Source organism: Athene noctua, chromosome 2 (genome assembly GCF_965140245.1).
Source record: "Athene noctua chromosome 2, bAthNoc1.hap1.1, whole genome shotgun sequence".
Classification (NCBI taxonomy): Eukaryota; Metazoa; Chordata; class Aves; order Strigiformes; family Strigidae; genus Athene; species Athene noctua.
The window spans coordinates 124,041,714-124,059,649 of NC_134038.1; the positions used below are offsets into that span (position 1 = coordinate 124,041,714).

The 17,936-nt window shown below is 36.8% G+C and overlaps 1 protein-coding gene across 2 annotated transcripts in view; it reads right to left on the reverse strand.

The window, feature by feature from the left end:
- Positions 1–17,936, reverse strand: part of PLXDC2 (plexin domain containing 2) — a 279,425-nt gene that overhangs the window by 34,565 nt on the left and 226,924 nt on the right. For both annotated transcript variants that reach the window (XM_074900172.1, XM_074900174.1), the window contains exon 10: positions 283–343. In XM_074900172.1, the coding sequence (XP_074756273.1) occupies positions 283–343 (61 nt within the window). The remainder of the gene's footprint in view (positions 1–282; positions 344–17,936) is intronic.

Here is a 17,936-nt window from a genome sequence, read left to right on the forward strand (position 1 = left end):
ACAGTGCAGGGACACTATTTTGGGGCAGGCTTTCTATAATTTTTTTTTTAAGTATTTTCTCAGACATAAAATTTTTACTTTCTGTCCATTTTATTCCCTCAAATGGGGAGTGAAATTGCTCAGCCTATCTTTCTTTATTACGCCTTACAGCATTTCCACTGAACGATAAATATAGCATCTTTCGCCCTGAAACCATGCTTCATAATCTGAAGAATTTAATCAAAAGCATCCTAAGTATATAAATGTCCTCTGATGGGCTGAGGATGTAAACTACTCACATACCTCTTCAGGGCAGCCACTGTCTACCCAATCTTGCCGGTGACGGTCAAATCCACTGGAGCATCTTTAAATGATGAAATAGATAGAAGTTGTCCAGATGGAAGTAGGAGGAAAACAAGAACAAGAAAGGAAGGGAGAGGAAGAGAAGAGAATAACAGAGAGAATAAGTAAATTATATGGTTTATTTTAAAATCCATATGATTTATGCAGTATAACTTTTATTCAAGAGGCCATTGCTTGTAATATGAGTCAATCATTTAATCCACTTCAGTGAAAGGTGTTTTAATTAATGAGGTCTTTTTTTTTAAAAAATATAGTTCTTAAATAGGAATGTCTCTCTTCCACTGGATAATTATTCTTAAGACTGCACTGAGCTATAGCATTTTTAAGTTCCATGTCAGCCATATGAATATAAATTGGTTTAATTTTTTATGTCCAGATTTCTTAGCCAGGAAAACTTAATCCCACAAAAGATGTTGTGAACCAGTCACTGCTTTTATCAGGAGACGTGATCTGAGACATGAAGATACACATATAATAATGTGATCAGTGTTCACAGATTTAGGTAACAGCTCTTCTAAACAACCTTCATGACAATTAGAGAATACCATACAGCTGCTTCTTCTTTCTGCTATCTGCAGAAAACTTAGGTTGCATGTATATTTCTTATCAAATTAGGTGAGGTTAATAACCTGCTTGCAATATCCTTCCTCATTTGCACTATGTAGCAAAGAAATTGTAAAGCAACTTGTAACACTTTTAACATAATGATTTTGCTGGCAATTCCCATCTCATGAGTGTTATCAGTGTTTATACAGCAACTTAGGATCTCCTAGACAACAGGTAGCATTACAAACAGAAAGCGTTATTAAAATGGCAAGCAAATAACTAAACCATGATGTTAGACTTTGAAAGAGATTCTCCTCAGTTAGGGTTTTTAAAATTTTCTTGGTTTTGTTTTCTATTTTCTGCATTCATTTCCTCTAGTATTTTGTTACGATACGGTATGATGTCATTTGGCACCCATGGTCATAACTTATCTGACTGTGCAGCAAATAACTTTCTCACTGTCTTTTGCTAAGACTAGGCAAGCAAATAAGGCCACTGCTATGGTTAGATGTATTTATGGGGTAATTTCAGTCATACTGCACTGGGTAAAATCTAATCGGTTTGGGGATATTCTGTATGCCTGAAAATCAAGCCCAATATTTAGACATGACATCAAGCTACCCATAAATTCCTACAATGGAGGCAATTACTGCACTTACATATCCATGCTAATTCAACCCCAGTTTTACTTAGACCTAGTAGAGATTAATGGCCTTTTATCTTAAATTTTATCTTGTATCTAAATGGTGTCAAACTTAAGGCTCCAAAGATTAAATTAATAAAAATTTATTCCAGGTTCACTCACTTTACTACTACAGTCCTAAAGTCTTTTCTAACAAACTACTGAAATACAGCAGTGAGTAACATTGCTGGGGTTGATTTTCCCTCAGGAATTAATAAACTGCTGAAAGTTGAATGCAACATGCAAGGACTTGGAATGGCTCTTTCAAACATGTGAGACACTCTTCAGATGACCCTACCTTAACAAAAAATACATTAAATCCTGGACACTATTCATTTAACATCTTCTACTGAGCAATGGTGAGTCAAAAAAATATTATCAGAAAGCAGCTTTATCAGGAACATGTTTGTGAACTTCCTTTGAGGAATTTGTCAATGAGATGTCAGCCATAGCAGCTACTATCATTGCTGTGTTGTTGAGTTAGAATTCTGGGAATTGTCATTTCAGTGCACCACCCGCTTTACTGACTGCATTTTTAAGACCTTCATTTAGTAGCATAGTGATAATTCCCTGTTGCTTTTAAAACACTGGAGAAGATTTGATTAGCTATGCCATTTATGCCATCTGTCAACATGGTCATTTTATAACAACTTCATTGTCAAGTGATGACCAAAATTAGCTCCTAGGAAAGCAATAACAAAGATGTCCTAGGAAATGAGGATAGGGACATTCATGAAATGTAAGTAATTCCAGGATTTGTGTGCAACTCAGGAGTACTGGTTCAGGGAGAAAAGGGTGAATTGAAGTCTCCACATGTATAGCAATGATGATCTGGCATAACTAATACAGCTGAGTCTAGGTAACAAGAAAGACGTCAGAATCCTTTCAGTGAACTGTACATAGACAGAAAAGAGATGGAGATGTCATCAGATCTACCAGATGCCAATTATTTCTATTTGACAGAGAATATTTAACTGACAAGAAGTGTCCGTTCAGTGCAGGACCTGAACTTTGCTGCCTCTCTTTTAAGAGAGTTCAATGAGGATTAATAACAAAAAATACCTGTATACAGAAAAAAACCCCTGTATACAGAAAATTCATCAAGATTTAACCTGTAAAGTGAAAAACATAATGGAAAATTATTGGGAAGGAAAGGAACAAAGTCTGGATGAAAAATTTTTTTCACCAGGTTGAGCTGATATAAAACACTCAAGAGCATTAAAATGCACAACAAACTGTTTTCTTTAAACCAACCTTCTCAAGGTTTTTTGTTTTCTTTGCAAGGATTATCTGTAACAGCATATAAAGAACGGATTTCTGGGAACTGAAGGGCATTGCAGAAATCTGAAATAATTTCTTAAATACCATGTAATTATTCAGCTCATTTAAAATGTTTATTGACTCCTCTAAATAAAAGGTTAACCTGGAAAATTAAATAGAAAATTGAACAGACAGAACTCTTTTCTGCCTTTAACCACTAAGGAAGGGTCATCACATTAGGAAAAGATTAAGGCACTCACTAGGTTGTTTGAATTACTAAAAGAAGAATTAGAACATTTTAAAGTGGAATTTCTTTCCAGGCTGAGGGAGATAGGAAGTAAAATATAAAAATAAATATATAAAAATATTTTTTTAAAAAATAAAAATACTGGAAGCCTTGAACTTTGTGCCTGTCCAACTGAAAAAAGCCCTAATCACGGAGAGATTTTTGGAGGGAAAAAAGCTCTATCTTTATGCTTGGTCTGGTTTTGCCTCCCTTTACCACAGAACAGGCTCCATTTTGGTTCCTGAATCCTTTGAATATCACTTTCTTGTCACACTGTGCTGTCTGAGAAAAGACTGTATTTTCCTTCCTTCGTTATTTTCCACTTTCCTCTGTCACAAGTGCAGAACTTTATCACAGCTCCAAGCGCTTATGAAGTTCATGTGAAGTGTCATGGTGAGTGGCTGTGGTATGAATTTGTAAGGTATCTGAATGGCATTTGTTTTTATCATCTAGCTCAATACACCTGATCATATATCTGAATTCAAGCATAAATGTGTTTGTATTTTTCCTTTACTTAAACACGTTACTTAATTAAACTGTACTTCAGAATAGGATGACAATTTGAATAGTTAGAATAGGATTTGCTCCCACCTTGCTGTTATAAGGTAAGAACAACTAAGATGGCTTGCTTTATACAGGATTTTAAACATACAGCACTACAAACAGCCTGTACTATTTTAATGTTTATGAAAAATTCAAATATAATTTCTAGAGCATAGTTAATACTTGATGCAGCATATCTGTGTCTGCAGCACTGAATTCCATTATTGTCTTAACACTGTGTGCTTCTCAAAATTTACAAGATTCAGGTGATGATAAGGAGGATCAGAATGGCACAAATTCCGGCAGGCAATCTTCAGCCTGATGATAGTTCCACAATATTATGGGACAGAAAGTTTGGAAAAATAGAGCTACATGCTCTGTAAAGTACTCCTGAAATATCATGTAAACAGAGCAGTGAAAAGATATTTTTTAAAAAAGCTGTTATTTTACAGTAAAAGATTGAACATGAGTAAGGCCTGATATTTGGAACTCTGACACAACTTAGGCAGTAGGAAATAAGGACTCCCACGGGGAATTCGTGCTATTGGAAGAGCCTAAGAATAAAAGTGGGATGAAAGAAGTAAGTTTTATTTCCAATTCAACGAGAAAGAAAGGAAAAGATCCTAGTTAAAGAGAGACTTGGCAGAGTTCTGATTAAAGAAGAATAGGAGGGTATTTTCTATACTCTTAATGTCAGTTACAACAACAAAGGAAACACGCTGAAAAGTAGATAAAGAATAAAAAAGAAGCTTTTGCTAAAGACTCTGCTTTGAATAACTAGAAGGAAAAAGAAAGTGTAAGAGAAGAGCCGAAGAGCCCTAGAGTCAAATTTATGAGATTATGGTATCAGAATTTCCAACAGAATGAGTAGAAAATACTAACAATTAAATGTATTCTCTGGGAAGGAGCCACACTGAAATTAGTCTCTGATACTACATTACATTCTCCACTGCTTTTGTGCATTTCTACCTGTATAAAGAGCTAATAGCAACAGCAGTTAGCAGAGAATTCTGATGTATTGGCACTGCTACCTATTTTGCACACAAGTAATTATTGAGAGTTGTAGGCAAAGATCGCTGAAGCACTACTAGGTGTACTTTACACTTTGGCTAGTGATCATAACTAGCACAATTAACCTCCCCTTTCTTACCTTTACATGATTGTCTGAACTATTTTCTATCTTTGAATATTCAGAATGATCTCTTCAGTTTTAGGGTGGATGCTCCCATGATCATACACATTTTGTTCCCAATATTACGTTACATTTCCTTCTAGTTAAATAAATGAGTGGCCAGCCATATTTTGAAAGATGATTTATAATGCTTTACACTGGCAACCTCAGAAGTACACTTAGCCTCACATACACATTGCTTTGTCTCTTGTTTTTAAAATAAAACCATGAAGGTCACTTTTGGACAAAATATTTCCTTTTCCACTTTAGACATGAGGAAATAGAGGAGACATGAAATGATCATCTGAGATAACACTGAATTCTGTAACAGAACCCAGAGTTAAGCCAGATTTTCTGAAAACTAGAGGAGTATACACTAATTCACAGCTCCTATGCTTTCCATAGTACTACCAGACATACGAATTGTAGAACTGGGAATGATATAGAAAAAATCACATCTCAGCTGGCTTGCATCAAGGCACAGATCTCATTCATGCATAGCTCAAGCTCCTTTTTTTATTTTTTTAATTTTACTGGAACTATGCCGCTTTATTAAAAAAAACCAAACACCAAACCACTGTTAACATTAACTAGCAGAGTCCTTGGGACAGAATGAAGGCGGACTGGTGCCTAGAGATAGTATGAAATAGGGCTGCTTGCAATTCTGTTATCACACATGAATCACCAGTAACACAATATGTAACATGGCTGTTTCAGTACTAGTGGGTGTCAGTATCTGAGCTGCTAGAAAGAGAAATGCAGAGATATTTTGGTTAGGCTAGGTTACTGCTCCTGTTATATCTCATTCAAAACTCTAAAAAGAGTAGGAAGTCAAAGGAAGCAGGAGGTATGACAGGGGAAAGAGGCATAATGTGCTAAATTGACTCTACATATGCCAACATTTATATGCTTATAAAGGTATGCCAACAAAACAAGAGAGCATTCTGAACAATTACATACAGTTTTGAAACTGCATATTCATAATACTCTATTATGGAAAGTACGGATGAATTAGGGTTAAGAAAAACACCTGCTGGAAAGGTTCAGTTAGAAGCTCAGCTTCAGCTAGAGAGCAAACAAAAGGAAGAACATGAATCATCCCGTAACTGGTTATGTTCAAAGGAACCTGAAGTTCAGAAAGTTATCTGTTTCCCAAATTATTATTTTACTTGCATCTCATTTTTTATCTAAAAGTGAGTCAAATTCTGAAGTCAACATTCACCAAGAACAGTCTGCAAAACAGATTACCAAATAATTACAGAACAGTTGGGGTTCATCAATTTCTTCATTAATTATACATATTAATATTTGTTGTGATATCCAGTGGAAGTGGTTTCATTAATGCAGATATTGTAAGAGTTAATAGACCTGAATAGAGAGGGAATTAAAGATGTAATGGTGCACAAAAAAAAGCCTTGATATTAGGAAGAATGCTGAGAAAACTTTGCTTAATTCCCTGAAATTGGGAATACCTCCTACAGGGAAATGTTACAGAGTCCACACTGTTTATTTGACTGGAAAGACTGATAAAATATATATGCTATAGAGAATCAGTAGCCTATATTGAGAAATCAAACAGTTTGCCTTAGCAGGTCTTAATCTCAGATTATCCAAATTTTATGAAGAGACATGCAGATTTCAGATTTGTCTAAACAAAAATTTCTGGCCACATTACATAGGAATATGTGTACAGCAATATGCTACAAAATGAGACTTTTCATTTACAGCCCTTCCTTAAAGAGTGATATCTATGAGACTATGAGACAAATATGATTTCAGTGATGCTCAAGTTATATTGAGGAGTACAACCATAATAGGTTAGCAATTCTGGAAAGCAGTTAAAACTATTGTGATCATTCTGGCTGTTTCTATACTAGTAAAATAAACATGCCCAGAAATGTTCCTTGGCACTGAAGACTGCTGGCACAGAATAGTCGATGTCTGAACAAGCAAACTCTATCAACCTTGAAAAGAAGGAGTCTGCATGTAAACTGCCAACTGGGAATTATTCCTTGAACAGTCCAACTCCAACCCCTGCACCATGCCTGGGAACTGTTCTGGACAGTGCTCCTGGGCATGGATGGAAATCACATCAGGGAACATCATAAATATTTAATGGCACAGACAATCGTTTTCCAATGCCCAGGAAGCTTTCCAGGCTCTGTTTAATTTGCAAGTAATTCTATGTCAAAAAATATTTGGTATGGGAAGATGAACTACAGCTGTACAAGTGACTGTTTCGTATGACCACTGAATCGACCATTGAACAAATCTGACTGGGACTGCCATTCTCCATTGTATTTCAGTGATACAGAAAGTGTAAAGAAAAAGAAAATTTCTATAGTGTAAAAACTTTCCATTAAAAAAATCTTGATAGATTCCATTACAGAATACTTTATTTAAGTCCTTGTTTTATTTATTTTCCTTGTAATGAGATCAGAGGAAATGAAGAGTGAGAGTCACAAAATTGGTGGAAGACAGATTTCTCCATATTAATGCAGTGAGGTTAGATGCCTATATGAGGGGAAGAAAATTAATGCTTTCACAGAAGTCCATTAAAATTCATCCTAAAAAGTATCCTAGAGTCAGGTGTGATAACCTGAGCTGTCTGTCTCCACAGATGTGTCCTGAATTTCTGTCCTGAATTGGAGGTCTTCTGAAATGCTTTGTTTTCAGTTTCTCTTCTTTCACTTTTTATAAACACTTGGAATAAGGAAAGAAAGGGGGAGCTGAGAAAATTATTATCTAGCCCAACAATCTAGGATACAAGGGGGAGGTAGTATCTGGGTTCTGTAATATAGTCTCATGAACATTTAAATATTTGATAGAAGATGCACAGCAACTCATTTCTCAGAATATACAATTTTCTGACAGTCAAAGAAGGAGTCAGAAACTACAAATTAAATTCATCTCAGACACAAAAAGGAAGAAATCTAATACCTTGTTCCTCACTAAATTAATGTTCTGCCAAGAGGGCCTACTGGACAAAATGAATATAATGCACAATCATTATTTTTATTAATGCTTTAACGAAGATCTTTCTGTAACTGAATTTACCTGACAAAATGTTCTGAAGTCATAAAGCTTGGGTTGGTCAAATTTCTGTATTTTCTAATACATCGTTGTTGGAAAAAAATTCCCAAGTTGACCAGCTGTTGTAAGCAGTAAAGTTGATTCATTTCAGTCCATTGGAAAAGGACGGAAAAGGTAAGATAAACTGCAAAATAGCAGTAGCACTGCTTTATGTAGAGCGATGCATAAAAACATTACAAAATGAGAAACTATGGATAACGGAACTGACTCATTTCAGTACTATCCTACCTTTTATGAGTAAGAATTCAGTTAGGACTACAAAAACTAATTAATTACCTTTCTTATATATTTGGGTCATAAACTGGGAGAACTGCTGTTGTAGGGCATAACTGCTCTGTTTAGAAACTAAGGACCTACTTATGTTTTGGGGTTTGTTAGTTTGTTTGTTTGTTTTTTCCTTAGCTTCCATATTAGAACTCTGGAAGCGTTTTTCTCTCTGAAGTCAAAACTCCTTATACCCTGCCATACTTGGTTTCAGGAGCAGTGACCGTGAACTATTTAAAAATTTGCTGATTTTATTAGGGGAAGAGACCAGTCAGCTTACTTCTAACTATTCTAATAGCACAGGAATGGTAGTTAGCATAAAATAATATAAAAAACTATGTATGATAGTTGACAGAGAGAGAAGTGGATAAAAATATCAGTAGTTTAGCAAATAAAGGTAACTCTTCAAGACAAATTAGTGTTAGTTAGGTTAAGAAAAAGTTAGCAAATTTCAGAGGTGTGAAAAAGAGATGAGTTGGGACTTTACACAAACAAGAAGTGGAAGAAACAACCTGAGTACCAAGAGACAATCTAAGCAGGGTAAAAATTATGCTGTAGGCAAGATGATAAGTTGATAACTGATTATTTTAGCTTCAGATATATTATAGGAAGACAACCACAGAAGAGTTTGAGATCCTGAGTGCACTCCTCTGTCTTGGAACCTGTGCTCATATAGAGGCAGTTCCTATCTGATGTCAAAACCTTCTTGAAGCTGTCTCTGAATTCAGGTAAAGTAAGTAAAATTTCTGCCTTACCTGGTAACTTCCTTCTCATAGTTTTTGAAGTAACCTTTACTCTTGTGTTTAAGTAACTATCTTATTTTTTCTGTTTTAATTTTTGTTCTGTATTCACCTAATCATCATCCACCTGTATTTCACACTACCATACCATGCAAATTAACATATTGTTTTGTAATATATTTACCCAGTGTAATGCATGAGCATGTTGTTAAGTATAAATATTTTTATTTGTTATCAGGAAAGTCCGTTTTCTTTGAGGTGTGTTCCTTGCACTCCTCTAATTATAGAATTAAAGTCTAATAGCCACATAAGACCACCATTTGAGACATTTATTTGGGAACCAGCCAGGATATAATGCCTGGTATAGAAACTCAGTCCTGAGAAAGCCCATTACATGGCATAGAATGATGACCAGAAGTCTGAGTCAAGCTTCTTAAAATGTCTAGGATACATATAAATTGCATTCTGAGGCATCTTTCTGTGGAGCCATTTCACAGGCAAGTGTCACCCTTCACCAGCAAAATAGGAACATGTTTGAATCCAAACTTTCTGGTATTAGCTATAAATGTAAGAAATTAACAGATAAAAATGAAACCAAATAGAAAAGGATTTCAGGCTGCTGTGTGACTGAATGTGATGCAGTTCTGCCAGTAAATGACTTTAATCCCAAAGTGAATGCCTGTTTAATAGAGCAGGGAAATACCCACTATTAAGGCTAGAACAATCTGGATAAACAAACAATGCAGAATTAAGTCTGAACTCAACTCAGTTGCTGTTTGAAAGATTTATGACTGTCTGAGAAGTTGTGCTTCTAGATATCAATGGTTCATCAAAGACTGCATGGGGTTGTGTTTAATTGTTGTAATACGATAAATGAAGAATAAAAAGTCACGAGTATGTAAAAGAATTTTCAGAAGAAGTTTCTACAGAAAAGTGCTGTCCTACCTACCTATTTATCTATTGTTTGATCACTACTTAGTATCTTAGGTGCATCTGTGAAATTAAACATGGAAATTAAATACAGATTTTGTGATCTGCCTTCCAAATTAATCAGAAAAAAAAATATTCTCAAACTTCTACATAACAGACAGATGTCTACTTTCCCTGCTCTCAAAGGGATTTAACTGCTTAACTGTCTTCTGTACCTTTGATAACTATTTCCTGCATTTATAATAAAACACCTTAAGAATGTAATATATTTGATAGATCTACATGAGACAGACTTTGTATTAAGATCTTAAACCAGTTTGTCCCTTTTTGTATTGACTGTGATATCTATGCCTTGGCCAAGCAAAACTGGAAATCACAGAAACCTGCAGAGTGGATAATGAACAGAGTTACTAAGCTCCAGAAGACACAGCAACATCTCTGGCAAGGGAATCAATACCTAGAGAAACCAGTCTCAAATTTTGAAAGGCAAATGATATAGTAAGAAACACAAATATATGAGTAGTGTGAGTGACGCAGCTTACATAAATCACTGTGTTTATACCTAGGTTAAGAAACTTCAAAATGCTTCCCAGTCTTCAGGTCCATGATTTCATGGAAAATATTTCAACAGAAAGATTAAGATAAATGAGAATTGTAGCAAACTTCTGCCCATTTTCTAGAAATAATTTAATGTTTTCTAACCCAGCCTTGCATTTCTCAAAAATCTCCATCCGTTATGAGCCTAACTGTTGTGCTCAAGTTCTTCTGAGTTATTCAGGAAAACAAAGTAAGGCCTACATAAGTAAAAGTGTGTGACTAATGCTGCAGCTGTAAGTAAACTGGCTAGTTTCTGTATCAAAGCAGGATTTGAATTTAGTTGGGTAGATATCAAATCCAGTAATGGTAGGATAGGGATGGTTTTATTCTCTAGCTTTGGGCTGCTGAAAACATCAGTGAGCAGAAAGGAGGACATTGCAGAATAACGTGTGGAGAAAGAAAATTTGAGGAATGACGCTCATAAGACAAAGTTCTACTAATGCAGAAGAAACCTCAGGTTTTTGCCCTGAAAAAAGTATTCCACATAGGTCTCAGGCAGCATGTGCCCATTTTACGATATCAGCTTTGAACCATGTAAAGGTATGAGTCTACTCTAGAGGGTCCCACACTGTATCTAGTGGATTTGTTGGTCTTACTCCGATGTGTTGTGGGGCTCTGAAAGCTACTGCACCTTCACTAGAGTTCTGTTCAGAGACTGAACTCTTTAGGTTTATTTGTATTAATCACGAATTGTTCCAGACAATCTGTACTCAAGGAGAATTACAGAAATTCCACAATAATTCCACGGAATTCAGCTACTAATGAATTCCACAAACTTATAAAAAAATCTAGAAAGGCTATTTGTCTGCTATTTATCCACATATCAATCTCAGTGAAAAGTTAGTTCATCTGGCTGCAGGCTAACTTTCAATAAAAACATATTAAGAGCTCAGGATCATCTATGTTCCATAACAGTACTTTTAAATGTACCATTATGTACATTTTACTGATAAGTACATCTTTACTGTTATGTATTTTAAAATGTACCTTCAGGCTCACTGAAGCTTACACTGTCTTCTAAACAGAACTGCCATCCCACTTGACAATATCTACTACTATGATCTTGGGAGGCTTATTTCATCAAACAATACTATCACTGGGCTCACTCTGGTTTGAGAAAATGCTTTGTTCATTAAGCACTTCTGTGTCACTTTCTTTTCTTGCTTTACTCCCGTCAGGCTTGCCATGCATTCAAAATTCTCAATTATTGAATGCTAATTTCCTAACAGTTTCTTGCAGTTCATGCGTTCGAATTAGCTTGTCAAATTAAAAGCGACCAGCTTGGAAAGGATTTGAAGAAGTTGGGTGTGGAACAATTTTCTGCTCAATAAAGTATAGATCTAGTTATCATATCATTCTTATCTGTAATGTATCCAGGCTGACAAATTTACACATTCATTTGTTGCAGTTGATTAAAAAGACCAATTGCTGTCTCAACACAACTTTTAAAACAGAAGAAAAATATGTTGCATTTTAATCAGAGCAAACTCTGATAAAGGGCCACAATTTCTATTTCTCAAATTTTTGATATGATTGGTGCCTAATTTGCAAATAAACAGTATACAAGTTAGAAAAATAGTACTGACATTACTTTTCATTTGTCACAAGATAAATTTGACGTAATTCAATAGTCTGCTTGTTAAGACTCAGGTGTTAAGACTCTGCCATGTTTTCATATAAAACCACTCCAGCATGAAGAACTGCTGTAGTGGAATACAAATTCTATAGACAGAATCTGGCACATTTTTTTGCTTTGCCTGAAGCAGCAGTATGATCAGCAAATTCATGAAGTTATGCACATTGACAGGGTGGAATATATTTTATAGAATACACTGTATTTTAAAACTCTAGCCCTTCTAAAGCATTTAAAATGTGATTTTCCTTGTCATTTGTATATGAATCTATTACATTGATTGGATTATATATGCTCCCTCTGGTGGTTTACTTAATCCATACAAATGCTTCATTTTTTAAAACTCTGTAATACAATGGGTAAGATACTGTGGCCAATTTTGTAATAACAGCACGCTACTGTCAGTTAAATAGTGTTGGGATAAAAACTGCTTAAGTATAAATCAGCAAGTCTTCCTCCCCCCTTTTAATTTGGAATTGAAATATGTAATATCCCTAAAGCAAACAAGCAAAGAAAATGAAACCCTCAGTTAAAACCAGGAAGTATTTAAAAGTGAGCAATTGAACCAACCTAGTGGCCTTCTATGATGGAGTGGGCAATGGAAGAGATACTGATATTGTCTATCTGGACTTCTGTAAGGCCTCTGACATGATCCCCCCACATCCTTCTCTCTAAATTGGAGAGATATAGATTTGATGGGTGGATTGGTTGGTTGGATGGTCTCATCCAGAGGGTAGATGTCAATGGCTTAATGTCCAAATGGAGATCAGTGACAAATGATGTCCTCCAGGGGTCCATACTGGGACCAGTGCTGTTTAATATCTTTATCAATGACATGGACAGTGGGATTGAGTGCACCCTCAACAAGTTTGCAGACGACACCAAGCTGTGTGGTGCAGTTGACACACCTGAAAGATGGGATGCCATCCAGAGGGACCTGGATGAGCTTGAAAAGTGAGCCCATGTGAACCTCCTGAGGTTCAACAAGGCCAAGTGCAAGGTTCTGCACCCTGGTCAGGGCAACCTAGTGGGTAGGCTGGGGGATGAAGAGATTGAGAGTAGCCCTGTGGAGAAGAACTTTGGAGTAATTGGTGGATGAAAAGCTGGACATGAGCTGGCAACGTGCACTTGCAGCCCAGCAAGCTAACTGTATCCTGGGCTCCATCATCCAACAGAAGAAGGACATGGACTGGTTGGAGCAGGTCCAGAGGAGGCCCATGAAAATGATCAGAGGGCTGGAACACACAGATGAGCACAGGCTGAGAGAGCTGGGTTGTTCAGTCCGGAGAAGAGAAGGCTCTGGGGAGACTTTATTGCAGCCTTTCAAGACTTAAATGGAGTTTATATGAAAGATGGAGAGAGATTTTTTACCAAGCCCTGTAGCGATAGGACAAGGGGTAATGTTTTTAAACTAAAAGAGGGTAGATTTAGAATAGATATAAGAAAGAAATTTTCTACAATGAGGGTGGTGAAACACTGGAGCAAGTTGCCCAGAGGGGTGTGTCCTGGTTCAGCTAGGATAGCGTTAAGTTTCCCCAGCAGAGAGGGGGAAGGGATCTCCAGGCAGGTTATTCATACCATGCTGACTGTCAGGTCCGGGTGCCGGAGCTTGGGAACTTTTTCCTTTGCCGCTTTGGTCACGGGAAGCATGGCGGGTTTGTTCCGTAACCATTGCAGTATTTCTCTGTATATCTTTTGTCTTCTTCACTGTTATTGCTGTTTATTGTTGTCATCATTGCTACTGTTGTTGTACAGATTGTTTATCACACTGTTGTATTAAATTTCTTCTTATTTTAACCCGGGGTTTGTGCCTCACTGCCAGCCTGACCGGCTGAGGGTGGGGGAGGAGCAACGGCAACGTGGTCTCCGGTCACGGCAGAGCCTAAACCAACACAGGTGGTAGATGCCCCATTCCTAGGAAAGTTCACAGTAAGGTTGGATGGGGCTCTGAGCAACCTGATCTAGGTGGAAATGTCCCTGCTCATGGCAGGAGGGGTTGGACTAGATGACCTTTAAAGGTCCCTTCCAGCCCAAAATATTCTGTGATTCTATGAAAAGAAATTGAGCTCTACAAATGGTTGCTTATGAATGTAGGAACAGGAATAAAAATATTTTCAAGATTACAAGGTAAAACTTCCTTCCTTGCACTGTACTGTGTTTTGCTACCTTGAACTGCAATGCCCAAGCTTGTTATCTCACCCATCAAACCAATGGCAACTTCAGTTCTATGCCTTCATTGTAATATCTTTGCATAAGAAGAACTTCCAGAGTTTTTGTGGAGTGTGTTTGTAACATCTGAATTTAAAATTTCCAGATTTCAGGATTTTTTTTTTTTTAAGAACTTCATAGTTTTGGTAAAATAAACTGAAGGGCTTAGACCAAAGCATGCCACAACAGATGTTCACTGCACAATTAAGCTAATGTATCTGCACTCTCAGATGATGAGTGGTTTTGGACCTGATCTCATCCATTGCGTTTCCCTGCTCCGTAATGGAATCTACAACCTTTGCTATGGTGTCAGCTATCAAATAAAAGATCAGGGAAATGTAGATACCAAACAATCAGGTATGTATAGAGAAAGATACTGTGTTTCTTATTTGGATTTAATGATTTTCTTTTATAAATGGCTTTATGTAGTTAGATAGCGTGATATTTATTTTTGTGCTTTTTTTTCCTAATTCTGTATGGGTGGTGCTTTGCTCAGCCAATAAATATTTAAGATTACATAAAACTGTTACTTATACTACGATATTTAATTCAACACAGTTTCTATGAAGATAGATCTTGTCAGATGGGACATACAGAACAATGAACAAACAAAAACCCTAACCCTTTTTCTTCCTGATATCAAAAATTTCCAGACATAAACTCAGATCTGAAAGTTAACTAAATATGTTTCCAATTTCTTTCTAAAGGAAGAAACAAGACATTGCAAGCCCAGAAGTTCAGAAGACAAACAATAGGTAACACTTTTTTATCTCATTTACCGTAAGGGCACCATGGAAAACTGTCACTTCATATTTCAACTGTAAAATGTTTTCTTAGGAAAGAGCAAGTGCCTAAAGATTTTCCCTTCCTCACTTTCCAGCTAATCAGTATGGCACGAAAAACAACTCATTTCTTTATTACCTGCTTAGATAGGAACAGAGATTATCATAATAAAAGATTAGAAACATTAAGATTTAAAACACATTATTGCTACTATTCCCAGACACATTTCTGATTTTTCACTTTGCTCAGAATACATTCCATAAAAACAAGCCATAACCTTTTCAACTAGTGCTGTTGCTGGCATACAGGATTAAGCATTGAAGTGAAATGTATCACAAATGGGATTCTTTCGTCTTTTTAGCTCAGGATTGTTTTAAGAGTTTATGCATGCACACAGGCAGAATAACTCTGCCTAGAGTGCAGGGAGTGTCCTGGCTCATCACTACACACAGAAAGTCCAACACGTGATTTGTGCAGTCTGCTCCAAGGCCCTTTTCAAACTGGCTGTTTGCACTCCATGGATCAATACATAAAGTGATATGATTTCAAACCAGATTATTCAATGCATAGTCTGGAAAACAGAGACTCTCAAGGATAAAAGTGCATTTAAGCACTTAACATGAGCAAGATCCTTTTGTGAATTGGCATTCCCAAAGCTGAATCTCTTTTGTAGACCTGGAAAAGCCCCCAGCAGGGCTGCCTGGACAGCAGTGAAATACAGTGAAACGAAGACCCTAAATCTTCAGGCAGCCACTGCCTGATGATAGGGAAGATGCACTGAGCTGGAGCCATGCAAGGGGGTATGAGTTTTAGTGCTCAGGTTTAAGCACCTAGACATCTAATGGGCCACCCTTAAGGGGTGCCTTGTGTTCAGAGGACCCAGTTCCCTTACCTCCTGTGCCTCCGGGGATTCTCTGATCATTGTGAGACCGTTGTTGTGTAAAGGGCACATATAATGAGAGCTTCATGGGGCTCAGGGACTTCACTTCTGAGCCCTGCTTAGACTCGGGCAGCTGTAGGTATTTCCTCATACAGTGTGTGATCCCTAGAGACCTTTTTGGTCTTAGATACTTAAGTCCAGAGTTTGGTGAAAATGTACTTCTGGTACTGCTCTCCTATCCTGCATAACTTCCCTTAGAACCTAAGTGAGTCAGCCAGCAAAACATCCTTGGGGATCTAGCATTTAGGCTTTTAAGTACCCTTGGCATAAGGCAGCCAGTTATGAGGATTTAAAATTTGAATATAGGTACCAACAGTGGCAGCTGAATAAAACTATCACCTAAAGTGTTTGCAGCTCTTGCCCTTAGTCCTTCAGTACTCCAGTTCCCTATCTCCAGTGTTGGGATGACAGTACTATGCTAAAACTGAGGGATGTTACAAGGATTGGGAGATGCTTTTCTCCTGTGTTAATGAAGTGAAGCATGAGACACATTGAAAACCTGAGTGTCCAGCATTCACAAATCGCAAGAGTGTGCTCTTTGTCTGCTTATTTCTGAACTCACTTGAAATATCACTATCAACCCACTGTCAAAATCTGAGACTTTCCTGAAGTTCATCAAAACAAAAACATATCCACAGAATCTGAACATAAATATTTCCAAAACTTTGTATAAAGATGGCTTTTAAAAATTCCTTGATCATTTAACCATCATATTTCTCTTCTATTTCAGTGCCAACTCTTTTAAAATTAAAAAATACAATTTATTTATTGGAAACTAATTTAAGATATTTCCAAGGGAACTCAGTATTTCAGTATTGCAAGCAAGTTGTACAAATTTAACCTATAGAATAACAGCAAAGTTTCTTAAAGCTTCCAAAAACTTTCCTAGAAAATGACATCTCTAACATGCAGGCTGTACCAAGTGCCTAGAGTATACATTACAGAAGCATGAAAAGATTATATAAATAGATCTAACATTAAAGAATTCTCCCAGCTTTTACATGCTGGGAAGTCAGAGATAATGAAGGGCAAATAATCCAAGTTTCAGCCACAGGTGACTACTATGAGACAGATGCAAAGTGTTTCTGTCATTTTACAGACATAGATCCTTGTGTAGGAGAAGCTACAATACCATCTTAGCTTACAAATTTTTAGTTAGTCTCTTTTACTTATTGAACAGTTTTACTTATCGAACAGTTATGGAATATACATAGTTCAAAAAAAAGTAGCTCCTAGGGTGATCCTCCATCTGCTGAAGTCAAAAGAAAATAATGTGGTTTGCTTTAGTCATGATGAAACTGTATGACATACGTCATATCGGATTTTAGAGTGGATAGTTTGATGATCCCTTATGAAATGGGAAACTGTGATTTAAGCTTGTAGAGAGTGACAGGAATAGAGGATTTTGTTCTGAATCACCTACAAGAACCTGCCTTTCTGAAGATTGCATTGTTTGCACATCAGCTGGGCTGAAGTTACAGGTAAGAAACAACATACTGTTGTAGAATAAAGTTATTTTCATTCCAATACAGATTGCCCACATGGGGGAGTACAGTTATTCTGCAATGGCTCTGCTGGTCAATCTTTCTTCTGCAGTTACAGGTTTTATATAAACTTGCTGCTTTTCCAACAACTGTACTTCGTTGTGTGAATGATTCAACATACAGTTTAAATTTTATGCGAGGAAAAAAATAGACAAGATGTTGTTCTTGGTAGTAAAGTTCCTCTAGCAAAATAGGGTCATAACTTGTTGAGAAAAAGTGGTTGTAGAATTGGTATAGAGTTTTGCTTCCCCCTGGATACGTGTTTTCTTATTACCCACATGGAAGTCGGTTTGCTCTGGGAGATCGCACTTTAGAGTACCAAAGAGCTACTCTGGCTCCACAGAAGGAACATCATTGTCTGCTACAGCCATATC